The sequence below is a fragment of the Ciona robusta genome, chromosome 7, assembly GCF_009617815.1.
Source record: "Ciona robusta chromosome 7, ASM961781v2".
Taxonomy (NCBI): Eukaryota; Metazoa; Chordata; class Ascidiacea; order Phlebobranchia; family Cionidae; genus Ciona; species Ciona robusta.
In genome coordinates, this window is record NC_143241.1 from 2,652,619 (window position 1) to 2,674,694 (window position 22,076).

The window sequence follows — 22,076 nt, forward strand, 5'->3', positions numbered from 1 at the left end:
GGTTCAAAATTTGACGCTAACTATAGCATATCCAAACAATATCTTGGAAACGTATGGTCTCATGCAGAAGAATAGTTTATTCGATGAACTAAACGGTAACAGTACCTCGAAACGCTCTTATAGATATACTTTAGTTTCCATTGATTTTATACCCGCAATGACATGTCACCTTACCAAAACGAAACGTAACTGTCATGGAATATAACAGCGAGAAAAAAAGTGCAATTTTGGGAAAAATTTGCTTTGAAATGTTTGTCCATTTTTTAAGGTACGCTATAAAACAAAATCTTAAATATGGATTTACAGAGAAAATAAATACGAATATTTCGCTCACGTATCAGGTAATACATGTAATAGCCATGATTACGACAGTAACATGCCTAACACTCGATGACTATGCAGCATTAAATGCAGAAAAAGCTACACAACCCAACACAATTAGAATCTTCGACACAGCACCTGTTACTAGCAGCATATATGTGTAAATTAGATTAGAGAATTAAAATTGCAGTAAATTGAACTAAAAAACCTACATAATTAGACAATTAATTGAAACAGGGTGCTGTTGTAGTGAATTTTGTAATGTGTTTCATTTTAGTACTACAGTAATATAAAGGCCTGCCTATGTGTCTTTACCACAGGAAACATAACACATTTGGAACATGTAAGTCTGACAGAGAAAATTCAAACCTAGTTCCAGATATTGGTTCATAGTTGTCGAGACACATTTCTTGCTTCTTCTTCTTCCTGATGAGCGTTGCGTATCTCGGTCAAACTACCAACAAAGCGTGACCATTCGTCTTGTCTTGGTTGCGATAATTGCTGTTAAAAACAAAGTGAATAAAATGGTATAAAACTTCATATATATATATAGTAGGGTGGGAGAAGATGGGACATCTTTAGAACAAAACATCCAAATATTCTGACTGTGTTTTAAACAATAAACAACGATCTATGGGAGTCGTGAGGATACGGTTTTATAATTTTCTGAATGTTTTTTTGTTTACATTAAATGGGATAAGAAAATAGAAGAAAAAAAAGGTGTCCCATCTTCCCCCACCCTACTATATATGTAGGTGTACTTGTTAGGATTGAAAAAGACATGAAATTGAATTGGCTTAATATTTATAAAAATAGTGTAAACTGTTCAAAATATATTAATCATGTGTTCTCAGGTTTGAGAAATGTTGAAAGTTAAAAAGTTAAAACAAAGGTATTATTTAAGTACTAATATAAATTTAGTATAGCGTAAGCCTAGATTTCATAACTGGGAGACTATAGACTTTGAAAACTTTGCGAATGCACAGTTAATAATTAAAAACTACTTCAGTTATTTTCATGTATAATTTTGATGTGAGAGCATCTAAGTCCGCTTCTGCTAAAAATGAACAAACAGCCCAAATAAGTCAGACAACCTCAAAATTCTCTTGGCCACTGCAAAAAAATCTCATAACCACAAGTCATTATACAGAATTCAAAACTAAAAATATGAGGCCAAACACATACAGTATTATCATCTAGTATCTTATCCTACCTCTCCCACTTCACATAGGTGCACACGACCCATGTAATCACCAATGGCTATCTGGCTTCCACTTCCATTCCATCTCAACTTATTGATGGCAGGAGCTGAATCAATTACTGATGAAACAACTGGAACCTAAACAAATAGGTTTTTTTACTTTTTATAAAATTATTAGACTGTTTTTTGAAAAATGTTTTAAATCTTTATTGTACTGTTTTGTGTTTTGTGAATATTTAATCTTTAAAAAATATTTTGAACATAAAACATCATTTTAGCATTGGGGATTCATGTATAGATTTAATATAGATATTATCATTGAATTTTAGGGCAGTAATCATATTTTTTATCTAAAATAGTAAAAACACCAAAAAAACGTTTTGATAAAGATAGAAAAATTCGAGAATTTTAGGTTTTATAGATTTTGAATAATGCAAAAGTTAAAGACATTACAGCTTTTTGCCTCTAAATAACAAAACAACTTTGGCGATTTAATCCTATTTCTAAAGTGAAAGTTTCCACCACCAAGATTAAATAAAAATCCAAACCACAAAATCCTTGTATCAGCGCAACAATATACCTCAGCGTCTGAATTAACGTTCCATAGGTCCAATCTACCAGAGCAGTCACCACTGGCAAACAAAGCAGGGTGAACGGGAGACCAAGCAACATCATATACGCAATCACTGTGGTCTTGAAAGGAATGTAAGCAGGTACGCGAACCACTCTAAAATTTGAAAATTCAGTAATTTTTAAACATTTAAAAAAGTGGTATTCTGGCTTGTATAGTAGGGTAAGATGGTCTATGATTTTGTTCTTTTTTATTTCCTTTTAGAGCCCCTTTTGATCGTAAATGTACAAAACTTTATAAGCATATCCTCACAACTCTAAGATAGCTTTAGTATTTGGTAAAAATAGTAAAATACCAGTAGGAAATATTGAATGTTATGTGCTAATGGTATCCATCTTACTTTACAGGTACTATAAAATTCGAATCGTGTTAAAAAAGACTAAAATCCTACCCAAACAGATTTTAGAGTTTTAGCTGAAAAAATACTCACTTTTAGAGACCAAAGCTTGATGGACCAATCAAATGAAGAAGTCAGTAATAGATGGGAGAAGTCAAGCTGACCGGGTGATCGATGGAAATCGACTCCAGACACCGGTCCGTTGTGTCCTTCATATAAATCGCTTATTCCTGTTTTGCTGGAAAAAGAATGCGTTTCAACTTTTTGCTAAAATTTCTACTTTTTTGTTTATTCTTTCTTCTTGTTTATTTTTAATTAAATCTTATCAAAAATGTATTTTTTTTGCAGTTAGGCTTATTTTGTAGCATTTTGAAAGGTTTGGTTCTAATTCTAATGCTTTTCTTTTTTTTATCTAGCGAAATTACAAACTTTTTAAATGGTACAAAACGAGACTAAACAGAAAGTCATTTAAAATAAGATTTGACCGAAATAAAAAATAGTTATATATATATATTATATAAAATTAAATATACATAAAAAGGTCAAAATTTAGCTACTTGGTCCAAAAATCATTCTGGTTGCTCTATTAAATATAACAATAAACAATACAGCATTATAGTACCCAACAGCAGAATAAAAAAACTCAAAATAATTTAACCACACAACAGTTCCCACCTTCCATGTCTGCACGCTGTATATAAGGAACCGTCCTCAGCACCAATGGCAAAGTTATTAACATTATTGTGTTGGAATGCCATGCTCATCACTGCTACTGATTTCGATTGCTTGTGTTGAAGCTCCATTGCTTCCTGATGTATAAACGCAACAGAATTACATTGTATTTCCATTATTTTGTATTATGAAGTTTATGAAAAGTGTTGTTCATATTTTGGTGGGTTCTTACTAAATGGTTACCAATCTTTAAAAACTGGTTGAGTGAATTGGCGATTATTACACAAATATGTCATTTTTATTATAAATTGAAGTTGTAAATAGTAAATATAAATTTTAAAGGTAAATATTCCAATCTATATTGGCGTGTGCGCTACAATGCAGCATGTAAAAGCACTTGTGAGTCATTTTTGACACCAGTACATCTTATAGATTTGGGAGCTGTGCAGTTATTATAGAGATGTGATAGATGTTAGGACGTAAGGTGTAGGTGAGACACCTTTGTCGTTAGGATTTTGAATCAGTGCGAAATAGGAAATACATTTCTACAGGTGTTTCCAAATTTTTTCATTTTTTTTTATTTTAAGTTATAACTAAGAAAATTACAGAATGTTACAAAAAAATATACAATGTGTGTGCGGTGTTTGTGTGTTTTTTGACTAATTTAATAAAAAAGAGAAATTTTCTCACAAAAAAGAAATTACTCACCAGTGGTTGTGTTAGCATATCAAGACTCCATGAACAAAGTTTACCATCTGTTGATACAGATATCAGGTTATGTGCGTTCTGTGTGCCAACCACATCCAAGCAATACACAGGGTGGGTATGAGCTGCTGTAGATAGTTTGCTTCGTTGTGCTGTACGCTTGTTACTACGGTTGTCCCACATCACAATCTGTCCACTGTACGTACCACCGACCACTAAGTTTGGGTGAAACTTAGCAAAGCAAGCAGCAGTTACCGACGACTGGCAATGGAAGGTGTACCTGAAAAAAAAGAAAAAAGGGATATATAATATATATAGTTTTAAAAAAATGATATGACAGTTTCATGATGACCAATATGAGTAGCACCTCTTCATGTTTACTGAAGAATGGTCTGAATATGAAAAGCTTTTTATTAGACCATACTTCAGAAATCAAGGGTTCAGTAATAGCCAACTGTTTTGTGTGGGCAATGAAACTTTTTCTATAGTTACCTAAACTAAGGGTTCAGTAGTTCAATTTTAAGTGTTGGCAAAAGGTAAATGCCACAAAAAAAAGTTAGAAAAAATAAATGTTTCGAAAAAAAGGCAAAAAAAACGTCTTGCGAAAAATATTTGAAAACACTGATTTCTTTCTACATTTCAGTACAATCAATGACTTCACTTACTCAGGAGTTGTAGTTTTATATTTGCTGTTCCACACTAGAGCAACTCCTTCAGGTTCATATGGAGCTTCCTCATTGTTACCATATGATGCAACACATAACTCAGGATGCTGAAAAGTGAAGACAATTTTAATATTGGTAATGATGTAAGATACTACAAACTTTTGGTATAAAGTATAATAGAACTGTTACTGGAGTCTTGAATGCAAAAAAAACTACAAAGCTACATACATGTCAAAGTTATAAGAGGGCATGGGGTGTAAGAAATAGACACCTTTGTTATAAATTATAAATAATGTCAATGTGCCTCTATGCGAGGATAAATGAATGTCTTTTATTCAAATTAATGTGTTTTGATTTTTTTGTGTTTTAAAACATTGTAAAACTACATTAACTTATTTAATGGTCTCCAAAAAATTTCTCCAGCAACTTTACAAGACTGAAAATAACAAATTAGATATTGTGCTTACTTATTTAATAGTAAGACTGCATATAATGTAATAATATTTAGAACAACAGTTAAGTTTTGCTGCCAAAGCGTATTATGAATTCATTGTAGTCATTTTGGCAACAGAGACTTTTTTTAAACCCATATTCAGTTTGGGTTTAAAAATAAATAAATAAAAAATAAATAAAAAAAATAAAAAAAAGAAGTTTTTATAGGCCTGTTATAAACATGTATGAAGTAAACCAGGGCTTCCCAATCTGGGACAAGCCGGCAGGGTCACATAGTTCAGGAGAAGAGTATACCAGTTAAACACACTGCATATACTATTATCCTAACTGGGAAGGTTCAAAATTCTCTGAAAATAAAAAGGGTCATAAACAAAAAAGTTTGTTTTTTCCTGATTTAAACAATTGCTTTTGGAAACCCTATACATCCATTCATAACATATTTAAAGCAACTTACATGAGTGCTCCAATCTAATGAAGTAACCACTCTATGTCTCGACCATCGTTCATCAGAAAATATTCGATTCACCGATAATTTCATTCCTCGATCTATTTCACTGTAGAGTGCAACATATTAACAAAAATGCTTTTAGATATCTTAATATAATTTACGTTAATTTCATTTTAAAGCTGGATAGCAGTAAGTACATTGTACATACTAGTTACACAGTACACTTTTTATTCTAAGAACAATTGTTTGCCTAATTGCCTTTTATAATTTATTAGAACCATAAAAAAATATGATTATACATAATAAATAAACTGGATAATAATTATATAATTATGTTTTACTTTTTTTGTACACACAATAATTGGTTTAAAATTTTGAATAGTGAATCCCACATAAAAAACATTCATATACCACAAAGATTAAATTCAGTCATACACGCTTTCATAAAACAATCATTTAAAATGCAGGGGAGGCAGGAATAGTTAGAGTACTATTACCAAGAAACAAATCTTACATTTTGATTCCTAATGTTTTTTTTTAATAAATTAGTGCAAACAATTTAGCGTGGGGCCTGTTTAATTGGTTTACAACAAGTTTTAGTCAGTTTTAAACTGGTAACAAACAAAAATTCCCTTTCCAAACATAAATTGTTGGTGTTTTTTTTATTAAAAAACTGAGGGTGGATAATTTCTCTTCCATGGGATTAGTGCCTGTGTAAATAACTCCAGACTCACCTTTCTTCCTCAACTTGTGAACTGTATTCAGTAAAAAGATCGATTCGATGCGAGAGCGCTCGGTCCATGAATCTTGATGATCTTGAGATGAACTGAATGTAATCTTCCGATGTTTCAATGATGTCTCGCTCCTGCTCAGATAGCTCTCGGATCGCTGAAAAATTATCACTGAAGGTTAACAAGTATTTAATTCTTAATTTATGTTTTTATAGAAAAAAAGAACAAGGGTAAATTAGTGAGTAACTATTAACTAATAACTATAGCATATGTGTAATGGGTCAATACTAGATGAAATCTCAAGCCGCCAGACACCTACGTAGAAATTAACACATATAGAATGCAATGGTCCTTGGGAAACATAATTTTTTTGCTGTAAAAAGTATCAGTCTACATTGTGGTACACACTGGGGCATAAACCCTATTTTCTGTTTTTTATAAACTTTTTGGGAGGGGGGGGGGGCAGCATTGCCTTTGTTGATGTTTTTTTTATAAAAAGTTTAGAAAAAACTTAAAGAATGAAAATTTGATTTTTTTTTAGTTCTGACCATGACTACATACAAGTATTTTATCCCAACAACAACAATTAATAAAACCAGTTAAGGCAGTCACCTGATTCCAACAATTCTTCCTCTTCTTCTAATGAAAGTTCATCCAACTTGTCTTCTTTCTCTTGAACATCATCTTTCACATTTTCAGTCTCATCTGAAATAAACATCATTTTTTAAATAATATGCTACATACTGTTAGAGATGCACATTACAGAATAATTAGGTATTCTAGGATATCCTAGAATACTTTATTTCGAATCTAGAATTCCGAATCTAGAATTTCGAATCTTTTTATATTTATAGGAAAAAATAATTTTACCCACATAAGTCAGTTTATTGACCCTTTTATAACAGCCTTGTTGGATCATGAGTAAATGATCAAAAACTGTACTATTGGGTAGTTTTTGCGTCATGAAACGTATAGCATGCTATGAAAAGACGTTGCGAAACGTTTACTCTCGAAAGTCCCACAAACAAAAATATATTTTTTTAAAATTATTAAATTTCAAAAATTTGTTAATATAGTGTATAAGAAGACGTTCGATGACGTCATTAAACAGAATACCGAATCCCGTAATTAGATTCGAATACAAAAGGATTCGAATCTCACGGATTCGAAATTCTGTAATGTGCATCCCTACATACTGTATTATATAGATTATGGGATATGCTGACATTGACAGGGACATAGGGTTCTTGGCAATTTAATATGCCATAACCATAAAATCTAAAAACTTACCTATATATATATCATATATAAAAGTTACATTAAACCATTGTTTTGTTTTGTTAGGGGTGATAGTAAAAAGTAAACCACCTAAATTTTGCAATTTTAAATTTTGTTTAAAACCTTCAGAATCTTGCTGTTGTGTTTCCACAGGAGTCTGACATTCTTTGGAATATGTGACTACTTCTTTTGGAGGAATAGAAGTGAGAGTTATTTTGCTTTGAGAAAGCTTTGTTGGTTTTGGTTGCCTGAAATATTTTCTGAACTGTAGTTTTGTTTAACAAATGCGAAACACTTACAACATTTTTTTTCTTTGATAAAAAATATAAAAAGTTAAAAACATCACAAAAAGCGTGCAAGTGTCATTTTTTCAATTTGTCTTAAAATTTTGTAGTATTTCCCAATTTAAGCAACATTATGTGCCTGGGACAAGATAGTAACAAGCATGCAAGGTTCAGCATACCATCGTGCAACACAAACCAATTCTAACTTACAAACAACAACAGTGCAAAGGGGACAACACATTATGTGCAAAAGACACCATCTAACACAGGTTATTTTCAGTGATTGACATTTTTGTTTGACACACATGTAGACACACACACGTGTTACTACCATGATGGAATTATGCTGCCGCCTTGCAACTCAACTAAACTTGGCTCCAGGTCCCAATCCATACTGTTGCACCTCAAAACGATGCCAAATTAGGCGCAAAAAGGAAAATTTTGGAATAATACTTAACCTAGGTTTTTATGCTACAATGCTACGCTTATTCTATAGAGTGTTGCAGCAAACCCAAACAAACAAAGCAAAAAAACACTACCCCCAAACCAAAATATATGTTTTAATGAGTTTAAAGCCTGCCAAAATATGATTATTAAAACTAAAACAAAAAATGATATGTAACTTTTGATTTGGTTAAACCAAGTGCATTTAAAGCAATGAATAATGAAACATGATTTGAAAACCCGGTTACAACACAAATTTCACATTTCTACCTTGGTCTGTAGTATTGTCCATCTCCAGTATCTGTAACTTTCTTTGGAGATGAAGGAGCAGCTGCAGTTGGTTTTACTGTAAATATTGCAGAAGTTGTGAAGGTAACATAAAATTTTTGACCATTTGTAATGCTTAACCTTTTCTAATAACGATTATATTATATATATATAAATTAGGCATGTAAACAAAATCTAAACATCTAATGGTTAGGAAAAGAACACTAATGTTATCACAGCTATTGTTGCTTCGCTATGGGAGAATATATATACAAAATAAAATTTTTACTTATATTGCTTTAATGTGTATTTATATAATATACCGTATTTTACTATTTTGGGCACTTTAGCTTAAGGTTTAAATTAAATTACCATCCTGCTTTGTGGTACTAGAAATATCATTGCCATAAAAAGTAGTTTAAATAACCTGTTGTGGAATAATCGATCCCAACAGTTCGAAGCAAATCTTCTGTTTCCTTTCGCTTCTTGTCTAAATCAGATGAAACAGCAACTGAGACTTTTTCTTCCTGAAAAATATTTTTTTTTAAATTCATATTAGGGGCGAAGCCAGATTTTGGAATTGAAGAATTTGCATAAAAGTTAACAATGTGCCCCAAGCTTTTTTAAAACCTAATTTGCGGTGTGTTTTTACCATAATCTGGCTCCTGTTATAATGCAGTTACACTTATAGTCGTTAAAGAAAAGGAACCTCAATAATTAATATGGCAAACCTCAATAATTAATATGGAATTCAATAGGCTAACGGCCTTGCTAGCTTGTCAAAACACATAACAACAAGATAGAAGTTGGTTTTATTAAAAAAAAAATTGTTTCAAAAGGGGTGTCGATGCCACTCCTTGCGGCAGATTGAAAGGAAGATTGAAAATTATAAATTTGTAAACAAAAAAATTGGTAGTGCAACAAGAAGGCATTTGTTTGAGTAAATGCATGTTGGTCTCAGGACAAATGTAACATTTAAAGCTGTTATTTAAATGTAACTTGTGTTTTTCTTTCGTGGCAGGAACATCGAACACAACAGTCATTATAACACAGGTGTTCATAGCTTGTGCTAACTTTCAAGTCATCATGTATGTTACTATGTAAGTAACTACTTTTTGGGTCAATTTTTTATTTTATATTTATGGCTGATCATCTGGACAACATCTTAGTGACCACTGGGTTGGAGCAATTTCTGATAAGTGTCTTGCCAAGGACACATACCACAATGGCAGCAGTGACGAGCTCTTAACCCATTACCTCTGGGTTAAAGGCAGGTGCGCTAACCATTTTGCCATGGCAGCGAACAGCAGAACAAATTGTATTGTTCTATTTATACAAAACATTATAACATTAAATTTACTTTCTTGGCTGGAGCTTTTTTCTGTTTTTCAGCTCGAATTTGAGCGAGGCGTGCCTTCTTGCGTTCCAATTCAGCTTTTCTGTCACTTCTATCTGACATATTGGGACTTTTTTTCAAAAACTACTTGTTGTGTTAGGAAAACCAAACACTGCAAACAATTAAGAATACATGGATTGCTTAGAATAATTTAAATTAAAAGTACCCAAACATACGAACAGATTACAGAAAGCGGTACATGGGCGAACTCTGTTCTAAGATTAACAGCGTCACCTCGCGGTTACGTACAAATATTATACATGCTCACAAGGTTTCAACTTGTAAATTTTAGTTCCAAAGTTTTTAATATAACCAGAAAGCTGCAGAGCTTTTCAGCAATATTGGAATTAAAAATAGATTTTTAATGACCGTACAGCCGTAAATCAAAGACTTGCGCAAAACAATATTTTTAATAAACAACGACAAACGCGAATCCATTCTTTTATTTATTAGTTTTCATTCCAGTTGGTTTTGATACAAGATCACTAACGTTGAAGTTAATACATGAAGCAAACCTTGGAGAATAGTGGTATAACTGGGCACCCATAAACAGAAGTCGTTATGTTGCTTTCTGTTACCAATACGGAATATGTAGAGAATATATGCTGGGTGCCTCTAATCGAACTATTGAAACGCACAATCTAACGACCAGCTTTAACGCACGGCGACATGGTCCCGTTAAAATTTCCATCAGCCAAGCACACAGAAAACTTTGGTCCATTCAACTTGTATCCATCTTCGCATGCCATTTCTAAACAGCGACCGACTGGAAAGTTACCGAATTACCAGAAATGAATTTTTGCTTACTGGATTAAGGTATTGGCAAGTTTATGGTAGAGTGGCAATAACTGACCGAATACTAATAAAAGGTGAACAACTGTGCTGCATACAAGAAAAAATAACTAGCCTATATACGTACAACGTGAATTTGTAACTTATTACAGTATATTTCGTATAAAAGGCACACTTCTCTAGTTTTTATTTATTTATTTTTTTACTAGTGCATCCCGATAAGCCATTACCGGTGTCTAAGTTTCTTAACGGCCATTAACATTATCGTTTTTTCCACATTCTGGCACAAATTTCCCAAAAAATCATTCTTGCATGAGCACTGTATACGAAAATTTCGTTGCTGACACAGCATTCGTCACCATTCATATACACAGATTTGCTTCGCATGGGTAGTTTGCCGATCTAGCCACTGCTGACATTCTGGCCGCTGAGGTAATTAAACGACATGGTGTAGCCAATATTTAAAATTCCAATGATTAATCTGACTGGTAAATTTCAATGATTAATCTTAAAATTTCAATGATTAATCTAATGGTGTTTTATACTTACCGTTGCCAAAAGCAAGAAGCAAAAAAGGATCAAAATTCCACTCATTCTATCTTTTCAAAACACAGAACAAAACAAGAGCTTACGGTCTTACGTACGGTATACGGTTTTATAACTAAAGCTATCGCAAAATAATATTTATAATACTAGTAAGCAGAACAGTAAAGACGTCAAGTTTCGCGCTTAAAATTAACACACGTCAAGTTTCGCGTTTAAAATTAACACAACAATGCCAGTAAGTTGTTGTTCACCTTTATTTTCATAGGGGTTAAAGCCCTTGTATAGATTCAAGCAGCTTAAACTGTTGGCTTAGATCTCGTTTGAGTGACAGTCGCAATTTTCAAGTAGGTCAAACCAAAGTTAGTATAGATACTAACTTTGGGTCAAACCGGCAGTAAAGAGTTATATTTGTCGTGTATTCGTAGCTTATAGGTACTCGGATTACAATTAAAAAATTGCTTGCTGCCCGCATGTGCATATATTAAATTATTAACTATAACATAAAGTAAAATTGTTTTAGAATCAATATGACATGAAAATAGAAACATATTAACCCACAAAGTAACATACATGGCAACTCGTAAGCTGGCACGCGATCGAGGTGTTAAACCTATATGATAAGGTCGTTTTCCGGCCACGCAAGGATGAAGCGAGTTACATTCATACATTCATTCATCTTAAAAGCCAATGAAAATTTCTTAGGAGTTTGAAACAGTTTAGGTTTTGTTGAGCAAGGTTAGGAATTCTTCGCGAGTTTTCGGGTCGTCTCGGAAAACGCCAAACATACTGCTAGTCATTGTAGTTGCTCTTGGTTTTTGAACACCTCGCATCACCATACACATATGACTGAAAGTAAAATTTATAGTTCATGCGTGTCATAAAACAGTAAAAGCTAGTGTGTGCAAAACGTTAGCCGAATTTATGACTGTACGTTTGATATATCTACCACTGTACTCTATAGAAAACTACTTATAACTGCGTATGTATAGCACCGTGGGTGAGATGGATACCGTTAGCGCATAATATCCTATAAGTTACCTATAATTGTGTTTTGAACAATTAGAAATAACACTCCTTTACAGTCATAAGCATGTGGTCATATGTTTCTGTAAAATATTCTTTGTTTACTACCCAATGGGGGTTAAGAAAAGAAACAAGGACCATCTTACCCCGACCTTTTATTTATACGGACACGCTTAGAACATTTACATAAACGTACCGTTTGTCATATATATACAGTCAGTCTAAAGCCGCATAAAAAATAATTAAACTTACGATGCTTCAATAACAACAGCCACCCCGGAAGGTTCAATAACCTCAACGAGTGCAGTCGCTATTTGTTTTGTTAGTCTCTCCTGAACCTGCAATCGACGACTGTACATTTCCACGATTCTGCAAAACAAACATAACCTAATCAGTGTTACACGGATACGTCAAATGCATAGCCTATATATACGGTATGTGACCAGTCTTTTTATACGAAACTAGCGTATTTTTACCCAAGAAATGAGTACTTTATGTATGCTATCGTCAAAAAATCCAATTTTCAGATAAAGAGAAAACGTATAGAATGTGGCTGCTTACCTTGCAAGCTTGCTAATTCCTAACACCCTCTTGTTTGGAATGTATCCGATAGCCACCTGCAAACATACGGAGTTGAAATTTATACACGGCCACACGGGTATATACGGACTGTTTCACATGTCTTATATTGAATCAAAGGTATCAAACCAAAAAGTATTTTGGCCTAAAAATATATAGTGCTCCACGAATTTGTTAAGTTTATTTAACGAAAGGCCAATTCTGTTTATAAAAATATTATGTTGGGGCAAGATGGTCCACGATTTCTTTTTCTTTTACTTTTAGTTAGAAGTTCACAAAAAAAACATTTGGTGGTAAACAACTTAAAAAAAAAGTATTTTGTCGACTCCCATAGACCGTTGTTGCTTGTTTAAAAAACGATAAGGATATTAGGATTTTATGTGCTAAGGGCGTCCCGTCTTTCTCGACCGTACCACACAAACGGTATTCATCTTACCCCACATTACAGTATTTTTTATAATGTTAAGCCAACTTTACCTTTCCAGTAAACGGTACCAAGTGATGTTCACACATTGAAAACATATCGATGTCTTTAACGATCACAATATCGTCATGATCCTCGTCAAATATTGCCTCATTAACGATCTCTGTGTTTATAAATGTTGACTTATACGTGACTAATAATGCATTTATGAGGTATACCGTATATCTAGTATTGATTTGATTTGATCAAACAAGTCGTTTATGAATATCATTTTTAATGTATAAACAATAGGGTGGGGAAAGATGGGACACCTCTTTATTCTATTTTCTTGTCGCATTTGGTAGTAAACAAAGAACATTTAAAGAATTATAGATCGGTATCCTTACAACTCCCACTGATACCTGTTTAAAACGCGATCAGGATATTTAAATATTATGTGCTAAAGGTATCCCATCTTCTCCCAGCTCCCATACTATATGAATTCGGATATCATGTAGATAGATTGTGGAAGAGTGTTCAAAAAAGAGTTGTCGCGGTAATAACATTTGATTTTATATTAGTATCAGTTTACTCATTAAATACGTTGATCTTTGAGCGTATAAGCCATTATTATCAATTATAGTCCATGTAATTACCTTGTAAATTCTCATTGTAACCTTTTGTAAAAAACTTAATCGCTTCTGCCGCTCGTTTTGGTGTTTTAAGAATTCCTTGCCTGTTAACATCTTCTCCAATTTCTTCTAAAATCGATCGAAAAGCACCCTCGAGGCCTTCAAGAAAAAAGTGTTTAAAAACATTTATGTACATTCAATAGGACTTTCAGGTTTATTTTACTGAAAGACTATTGACTAATTAAGTAATTGAAACAGAAATGTTAGTTAGAGTATAATTATAATAGATGCGGAATGGCAGCCAACTTTTAACGGACAATTGGTTTATACCACAGTCCATAACATTGGCGTTGAGATGTGCTTTGTGATTAAATCGCGTCTCTGTACGCCAAAGTAATTAAACAATTGCAAACACGCAAACTGTATGCCCTGTGACGTAATAATGGCACTGACACATATAAGGTTGTTTCACCTTTATTTAACCACTGCACTAATCGAAATGGAAGTCACGATAAACAAGCACGTTGACAGAGCAAGTTATAAAAAGTGTATAGACGGTCTGAATAATTAATCGCTACTAAACAGAAACGGGTCGATCAAAGGACCTGTTCGTGTTGTTTTAAGTTTATAATTCTTTAACTGTTTTGAGGATAAAACACTCACGCTAACCCAGACAGCAGTGGAACCAAACACACGTTTTTAAGTCGTGATATTTTACGACAAAGGTATACCTTTAGGAATTCACCATTACATGGATTAGTATAAACACGTATGAAACGAAAGCATATTAACCAGTATATTGCTTAAACACCCACATACTCTGCAATATAGTATAGTACGCCTACGATATAAAAGATGTTTGCGATACATCTTATAGTGCTAAAGCAGAGCTGTATTATAGTAATAGATCTAATAACTATAACTTACGGTTATGTTGATTAGAACCATGAGTTTGATTTGAAGCATTCTTTGAAGGCCTGGAAAATTCAGTGAAACCGTTTGATGTGGTTTTCGAACCTGCTGCCATGACTGTATCAGCGGTATTCATATTTTAGACCTGTTAATTGAAAACATGCTGGTTCATAAAATAGGTATATGGTCTATACACTCTACAATCTAGACTTCGCATAAACCTAATGTTTAGATTTCCAGCTAACTTCGCTTTTTTGATACAACGCTAAATTTTTACCGCCAAGTTTACGCAGGTTTCGCTGAGGTACTGAACCGAAAACACACTTATAACTGGGTCACGCACTTGTTCACTGGTTTTATAACCACACGACTTATGAGTAACCTGTCCATCTCTACGTCAGCAATAACCAAGTAAAACAAAATCCAAACAGCTAGATGGTACAGTATACGGCTTGTTATAAAATCAATATAGTTCCTCAAATAACGTCCAAAGCAAATCTAGTATAGATTAAATGCAAACAAGACGTCACCCCATGTGTTATACAAGCACTGCTGGACTGACTACCGCTATTTCTCCAATATCAGGTGTACATCTACCATCTGCGCATGACGCGTTTTGTTTTCATTTTACGTCACTGCTGTCTCTTACTGCTGTGCAATAACAACGCAATCACGGTACGTATTACGTAGTGCTACAAATTATAACTGCATTATACAAAAGTGTTTTGATGGTCGTGTCAACTGACAATAAATAAACGCCAGTTGGCAGTTTCTGTTATTTACTATAAATATACATCCCTTGCACACTGTACACGTTAAACATGAAATGTTACGTTTTGTGAAAGTTATGATTTAAAATAAATTAATAGTAAAAGGATATTTTTCAATTTTAAAGTGGATGATGGCATTCCTAGATTCATAATCATATAACCAATTCTTTTAAAACGACTTGTCAACTACCTTGTAAGAATTAATACGTTCCGCATTTATTTGTACAAAACATGCCAGCCAAAAATTGTCAGTCAGGTCACTTTTTGGACTAATATAAATGTTTCACTTTGCTAGCGTTTACTTATAATGTTATAATATCAATTCCCGTACAGTTAAATTTTGACAAAACTTAAGGACATTTTTAACAGTTACGTTCAAGCAACTAGAAACGTTTAAAGTAGCGTACTTCTATAATTCCCATGTTGACTAATATCATACTTTTGTTTTATAAAGCCATGTCGATGTTGCGTCATTCGCGAATATGACTGGGCAAAATGTTGGAGCACGCCCATTTGCGGTGAGCCAATCGCTGCTTCTGTGCAACACCACAACAACAAAAAAGGTTATAAGACTGTGTGACGTCACAATTACAACCCGAATAGAAGCGCGCGTGACATCGACCAATAAAACAAACAAGTAACTTAGTTTTGCTTTAACGTCTTTCAATATTTTTAAAAAGCTAGTATTTATAATTTGTTGAAACAATATGCCGTCGGCGCCTTTCTCAAGTACAGTGTAAATATTTGAATTTGAAATACTGTTTTGTAAAAAGGCGAAGTTAAGGGCTAGATGACTGGCAATTTCAGGTCGACTGGTTCGCAGTTGTTGTGCCTGACGTACAGTGAGGTTTCTTTACAATATTTAGAATTTTTGTTGTACACCTATCAAATTTGCTGTACACCAATCTAGTGCCTTTTAACGATAAAACATAAATTAGGTATTGAAGTGGCGTTCGTAATATTTCTACACAGCTCGTTACATTGGAGTGAAATTTTATACAAGATGGCGGTTAGTTTAAAATATTGATTTCTTTCGTCTTGCCTGAAGCAAAATTATCCAATTGTACTATGACTTGTCCTATAACATGGTAAACATTCCGTATCAATATCTAAATACAATTACCTTCAAATTTAGTAGCAAATACTGGTAATGGAGAAGACACCAGTGTATTTAAATTTACCTTTAAATCTGAGCTTACTTTTTGCTTACCTATATTTAAAGGCGTCTAGAAACTGTATTAACTAAATCTTTATACTTAAATTCAAGGCGCACGTGTTTGTTTTGTTTGTTCATTGAACAAATCATGTCATTGTCCATTACATAAAGCGCTGCTGAATTCTGCGTCATCTTTAGCATTTCCTGTATATAATCATATTATGTTAAACCAGGAAACTGTAAGCACGTTTTGCTTGGCTTAAATCGAGTACGCAAATGATTATTGCGTCCGCCCCGTTTTATTGTAACGATAGAACTTATAATCTGCCAAATTATACACAACGTCGTCAGTTATAATATATAGTGGGGTGGGGGAAATGGAACACCTTTAGTACATAATATCTAAATACCCTGATGTTTTAAACAATTAACAACGGTCTATGGGAGTCGTAAGAATACGGTTTTATAATTCTTTAAATGTTCTTTGTTTACTACTAAATGGGACGAGTAAATAGAATGAAAAATGTCCCATCTTTACCCACCCTATTAGCCAGTTATATTAAATAGAAGTTAGTCCGTCAGTAATATATTCATTATATTCTACTTCATAGACAACAACATTGGAAAATACGACCGTAATAACCGATGCGTTTAAATACAAGAACGACTGCGATAGAGAAGGATTTCGAGACTTCTCAACGGTAATATTATAATGTATAGTATTGTGGGGAAGATGGATATCTTCAGCACATAATATTCCGATTTTTCGAATCATGTTTCCACAATTATACGTTTATATAATTCTGTAACTTTTCCTTGTTTACTACCAAATAGGAAGATAAAAGAGAATGAAAACATTTTACAGAAACTACTATATCCAGTTGTGTTACTGTAACTGTATATAACTTTAACATTGAATCATTTTATTCAGGAAGGCCAACGGTTCGATATCGTATACAACACATACGTCAAAATGCATACGAACCAATGCGTTGATTTTGTTCGTAGAAAGGTAAGTTACAGGCAACTGTTTCTACGAAATATTTAAATATATACACACTGTTACTGTATTCAATAAGAAAATAAAAACTGAACTCTTTTTGGCTGGATTCATAGGGGATTTAAAATATATTAGGTCGGAGTAAAATAGTCTATGTTTTTGTTCTCTGTTATCGACTTATTTGGTAGTAAACAAACAAAAGTTGAATGCAAGAATGAATCTTTTTTATCAATAAGCGTGTTTCAACAACTGCTGTTTTTACTGTTACTACCTAGGTATGCCAGCTGGCATTTTTTCAACTCTCTTGTTCTTCGTTATCTTGACCGAAGAGACGAAATAATATCATTCATTTAGTTACAGAATTACTTAACCGTATCCCACGCTCATAAAATAGGTTTGCTTAGGGTTATCAACAGATTGGAAAATGTGGGGTGTAAGAGCTAATGGTATTTATTTTACCCCGCAGTTCTGTATCCAAAACTCAAGAAAATTTTTTGTGGTTGCAAAATTAAATTTAGAGAGATAGTTAGGGGAATTTTAGGTTTCGGTCTACCGAAACTGTTTCGGTAGACCGAGCATACCATATGTTTTTATTACACACAGCAAGACGAATGGTTAAAGTTCAACCATGGTGAATTCACGATTATGGAGGTTCTGGATCTTCTTGATGGATTTGTTGATGAAGCTGATCCAGATGTAAATATTGGTGGATAGTTTTTTGACTGACCTGTGGCATATACAGTACAAATGCAGCGCACCACTGCAGTTTATTGTGGGTGCTATGTCCCTGAAAAAAAAACTTAACTGCAATTGCTTCTACCTAGTGATTCTTTGTTGGTTGTTCAATTTGAAAGGCATATACTAAAAAATGAAAAATGTCCCAAAAATGACAACCAAAAAAATTACACAATTCGCAAAGTAACTCGTAAGCGGGAGTTATATAGAAACAGAAGAGCACTCGTGTTATGACGAGTGTTGATGTAGTTGCCCGTCACGCGATGGTAAATAAGTTACGTCAATTTATTCAATTTTATATAAAGGTGTCGTACATCTTCCACCATTGTACTATATAGGCCGTACCAGTTTCTTGCTTATACCAATACTAAATACTACACTTAAACCTACACACTACATAAAGGTTGATTTCCCGAATTCGTTCCATGCATTTCAAACAGCAGAAGGTCTGCGCAAGGAACATCCTGATAAAGGTTGGTATTTAGTTATTTTTCAACACACGGGACGATCAATTCCCTTTTTAAATATGCATCACTGAATGAATGGCCTACCTACCCTACCGTACCTTTGTGTTTAAACATTACAGACCTTTTTACGTGTTGTAGGGTGGGTGAAGATGGGACACCTTTAGCACATAATATCCAAATGTCCTGACCGTGTTTTAAACAATTAACGGTCTATGGGAGTCATGAGAGTATGATTTTATAACTCATTAAATTTTCTTTGTTTATAATTAAATGGGACAGGAAATATAGTTAAAAGGTGTCCCATCTCCCCCCACCCTACTGTACATTGTTTTTAACGAATCTTAAAAAATTGTCTTCATGTAGATTGGATGCATCTCTGTGGTTTGGTCCATGACTTAGGAAAAGTGATGGGTGTTTGGGGAGAGAAACAATTCTGTACAGTTGGCGACACCTTCGTAGTTGGGGCAGAGTTTCCCCCGTCTATTGTTTACAGGGATTCGACATTTGGAAGCAACCCGGACCTGAACGACCCTAGATACAAGTAAGTTAAGCTTGGTATACTATATTATATATATATAGTAGGGTGGGGGAAGATGGAACACTTTAAGAACATACTACCCAAATATTCTTATCGTGTTTTAAATTTAACAGCGGTCTAGGAGAGTCGTGAGGATATACGGTTTAATAATTCTTTGAATGTTCTTCGTTTAGTACTAAATGGAACGAGAAAATATAATGAATAGGTGTCGGATCTTTCCTACCCTACTGTAATAGTTGGCTACATTTAAAGTTAAGCCCTTTAATTTTATTGTGATTTATAGGCAATAAAAAATAGAATGTTTCTCTTTTTAGTGCAATTTATTACAAGTATTTGTTTGACCTTACGTTTCCAAACACACTGCAAACATAAATTGATCTTTAACACCAAGACCGTTTAAATTACACGAAGGCAAAAGTTTAATCACACTTGCCCCGTTAACTAAGTCAATATTCGTTGTTTAAACTGATCGTTTGATTAACGCTTATGTACGTCATACACACATGCGGTTTATTTTAGCTGTAAACTCATATATTCGGTGTTTAATATATTTTATGAAATGATAAAAGCAAACTACACTTTTGTGTTAAAATTAAAAGCCTCTTTGTTTTAATTAAGCACAAAGTACGGCATGTATGAACCGAACTGCGGCCTCGACAATGTCCTGATTTCCTGGGGCCATGACGGTAAGATATTTGCTTTACCTTTTACATACTGAATATGTGTTGGTATGCCTTGTTGCAAACATGTAAGAATGTTTGCCAGTTAAACAATGCTTAGTCACGGCGCTTATGATACAAATAGTCACGTATACATTTTGCATTGAAAGTTAATTAGCAGTGTATTGATTCTTACCCAGTCTCTTCTTTAGGGCGCATAAATTGGTAGCTTTTACAATGTAGCTCTAAAGTTTCTAAGACGAGGCATGTTGTAAAACCCGGTGGTTTTAAGGCCAAAGTCGGCCTATCAAGACGCATAGTTTTCGTAATAGCTATACCGGTTCTAGGCTATATCCCCCAGGCGTTTTCCCACCGGCGATTTCCCCCCCCCCCGGCTATTTCCCCCCCAGCTACTTCCCAGCCGTGACTATTCCCCCACGGCTATTTCCCCACAGTGACTATCCCCCCCTGACTATCCCCCCTGACTATTCCCCCCGGCTAATTCCAACCGGCTATTTTCCCCCGTGACTATCCCCCCAGGCTATTTCCCCCGTGACTATCCCCACGGCTATTACCCCCCCCCGGCTATTTCCCACCCGTGACTATCCTCCCGGCTAATTTCCCCCAGGGACTACTTCCCCCCGGCTATTTTCCCCAGGAAATAGTCGAGGGGAAATAGTCGGAGGGGGATTAGCCGGGAGGATAGTCACGGGTGGGAAATAGCCGGGGGGGGGGTAATAGTCATCGGGGGGAAAGGGCCGATGGGGAATAGTCACGGGGGAAATAGCCGGGAGGAAATAGTCATTGGGGGGAATTAGCCGGGCGGGAAATAGCCGGTTACGTGGTATACCTGTGCTAGTTTAGTTCTTTCAACCGTTTATCTGAAATTACAGAGTACATGTACCAAGTTCTAAAGCATAACAAGTCCACGCTTCCGGAAGAGGCAATGTACTGCATCCGATTTCACTCCTTTTATCCCTGGCACACTGGAGGAGACTACGATCATCTTTGCTCTGAAAAAGACCAAAAGATGATGAAGTGGATAAAACTATTCAAGTATGTCCGTTGTCGTCTAGTCGGTATATATTTGTGATTCCCAATTTACATTTCCATCTTATAAAGGGGTGTCAATTTTATAAGGCGTATCCTATAACACTTTGGTTTTAAAGTAGGACAAAAACGAAAGTTTTAGAATGGCTAAAGACACAACGCTGTGGTGACGAGTTGCAAAAATTGCTGCTCCTACGCAGCCACCCATTTTTTAGTCTATAATATCGGTATTACGCTTCGGTGGCGACGTAGTCGCACCAAACAAATCCCTAACGGAGCATAACAAATCGATTTAATCGGTTATAAAACAAATTCACTGCATACCAGTATGTATTTCATATATTTTCATACAGCTTAACATTCTGATAACTGTTTCCTTTACAGCAAGCACGACCTGTACACGAAATCTCCCGATTTTCCAAATATTGATGAAATCAAACCGTATTATCAGTCACTAATTGATAAGTACATGCCGGGAAAGCTAAAGTTTTAGATGTTAGGCTACTGATGTGCGCCTTGTTTTTGTAAATGCTGCATTGTATGTAGAAAAAGACTATTCGCGCTGCTTTTGCTATTGCATGACATTCATGCTGCTTTATTGCGATGCAATAATTATGTAGTTTCTGTATATATTATTAGCTTGCTATAGTTTTCGCAATCTGACTGTACCGAATTATTGTGAGACCGCGTACTGTAGTTAATTACAACTCGTCTTAAATTTATGCAAATGTTTAAAAATCTAAATATTTTATAGGATTTTTATATGAAATGTACATATATATAAAATATATATATATTAGGATTTTCATTCTTTTTTCGTCCCATTTGGTTGTAAATAAAGTATACTTAAAAATATAAAACTGTACCCTCACGACTCCGATTTATGGTTGTTAACTGTTTAAAGCACGATCAGGGTATTTGAACAGTATCTGTTAAAGGTGTATTATCTTTCCCCACAGTACAATATATGACTGGTGCACA

General features: G+C 34.3%; 3 protein-coding genes across 9 annotated transcripts; 1 reads left to right on the forward strand and 2 right to left on the reverse strand.

The window, feature by feature from the left end:
• Positions 1-57: 57 nt before the first annotated feature.
• LOC149733717 (cytoplasmic dynein 1 intermediate chain 2-like) lies at positions 58-9,948 on the reverse strand. Of its 3 annotated transcripts, none has more exons than XM_089881773.1 (15): positions 9,798-9,948; positions 8,865-8,964; positions 8,441-8,516; positions 8,058-8,120; positions 7,566-7,690; positions 6,777-6,869; positions 6,168-6,321; positions 5,440-5,539; positions 4,533-4,639; positions 3,871-4,147; positions 3,166-3,299; positions 2,584-2,728; positions 2,103-2,249; positions 1,535-1,660; positions 58-822 (listed from the first exon to the last, which is right to left on the reverse strand). In XM_089881773.1, exons 1-15 carry the CDS (start codon positions 9,894-9,896, stop codon positions 709-711), a joined length of 1,860 nt encoding a protein of 619 aa, XP_089737899.1. In that variant the 5' UTR covers positions 9,897-9,948; the 3' UTR covers positions 58-708. The 3 variants fall into 3 exon arrangements, with proteins under 3 accessions (XP_089737899.1, XP_089737898.1, XP_089737900.1); XM_089881772.1 differs by having other exon boundaries at positions 8,058-8,129; XM_089881774.1 differs by lacking the exon at positions 8,058-8,120.
• On the reverse strand, positions 9,797-14,871 carry LOC149733718 (GTP cyclohydrolase 1-like). 2 transcript variants are annotated; one of them, XM_089881783.1, is made up of 6 exons: positions 14,736-14,871; positions 13,833-13,967; positions 13,251-13,360; positions 12,756-12,811; positions 12,447-12,563; positions 9,797-12,017 (listed from the first exon to the last, which is right to left on the reverse strand). In XM_089881783.1, exons 1-6 carry the CDS (start codon positions 14,854-14,856, stop codon positions 11,888-11,890), a joined length of 669 nt encoding a protein of 222 aa, XP_089737909.1. In that variant the 5' UTR covers positions 14,857-14,871; the 3' UTR covers positions 9,797-11,887. The 2 variants fall into 2 exon arrangements, with proteins under 2 accessions (XP_089737909.1, XP_089737908.1); XM_089881782.1 differs by having other exon boundaries at positions 12,447-12,581.
• A 1,117-nt stretch (positions 14,872-15,988) lies between these two features.
• LOC149733719 (inositol oxygenase-like) lies at positions 15,989-21,944 on the forward strand. 4 transcript variants are annotated; one of them, XM_089881778.1, is made up of 9 exons: positions 15,989-16,127; positions 17,258-17,347; positions 17,578-17,658; positions 18,250-18,342; positions 18,785-18,854; positions 19,212-19,389; positions 20,005-20,072; positions 20,939-21,101; positions 21,480-21,944. In XM_089881778.1, exons 3-9 carry the CDS (start codon positions 17,620-17,622, stop codon positions 21,586-21,588), a joined length of 720 nt encoding a protein of 239 aa, XP_089737904.1. In that variant the 5' UTR covers positions 15,989-16,127; positions 17,258-17,347; positions 17,578-17,619; the 3' UTR covers positions 21,589-21,944. The 4 variants fall into 4 exon arrangements, with proteins under 4 accessions (XP_089737904.1, XP_089737903.1, XP_089737907.1 ...); XM_089881777.1 differs by lacking the exon at positions 15,989-16,127 and adding an exon at positions 16,154-16,578; XM_089881781.1 differs by lacking the exon at positions 15,989-16,127 and adding an exon at positions 16,428-16,499.
• Positions 21,945-22,076: the final 132 nt, after the last annotated feature.

Bases quoted from the DNA above. Each gene is read 5' to 3' on its own strand.
- LOC149733717 (XM_089881772.1), bottom strand. From the start codon at position 9,896: ATGTCAGATAGAAGTGACAGAAAAGCTGAATTGGAACGCAAGAAGGCA. The intron at 2,729-3,165 runs GTGGGAACTGTT...TTCTTTTTCCAG, and splicing joins ACAGCGTGCAGACATGGAAG to CAAAACAGGAATAAGCGATT. The intron at 1,661-2,102 runs GTATATTGTTGC...CTATTTGTTTAG, and splicing joins ACGTTAATTCAGACGCTGAG to GTTCCAGTTGTTTCATCAGT.
- LOC149733718 (XM_089881782.1), bottom strand. From the start codon at position 14,856: ATGAATACCGCTGATACAGTCATGGCAGCAGGTTCGAAAACCACATCA. The intron at 13,968-14,735 runs GTAAGTTATAGT...TTTTTCTTGAAG, and splicing joins TGGTTCTAATCAACATAACC to GCCTCGAGGGTGCTTTTCGA. The intron at 12,582-12,755 runs GTAAGCAGCCAC...AACACTGATTAG, and splicing joins GGAATTAGCAAGCTTGCAAG to GTTATGTTTGTTTTGCAGAA.
- LOC149733719 (XM_089881781.1), top strand. The intron at 18,343-18,784 runs GTAAATATTGGT...CACTACATAAAG, and splicing joins TTGATGAAGCTGATCCAGAT to GTTGATTTCCCGAATTCGTT. The intron at 20,073-20,938 runs GTAAGATATTTG...CTGAAATTACAG, and splicing joins GATTTCCTGGGGCCATGACG to AGTACATGTACCAAGTTCTA.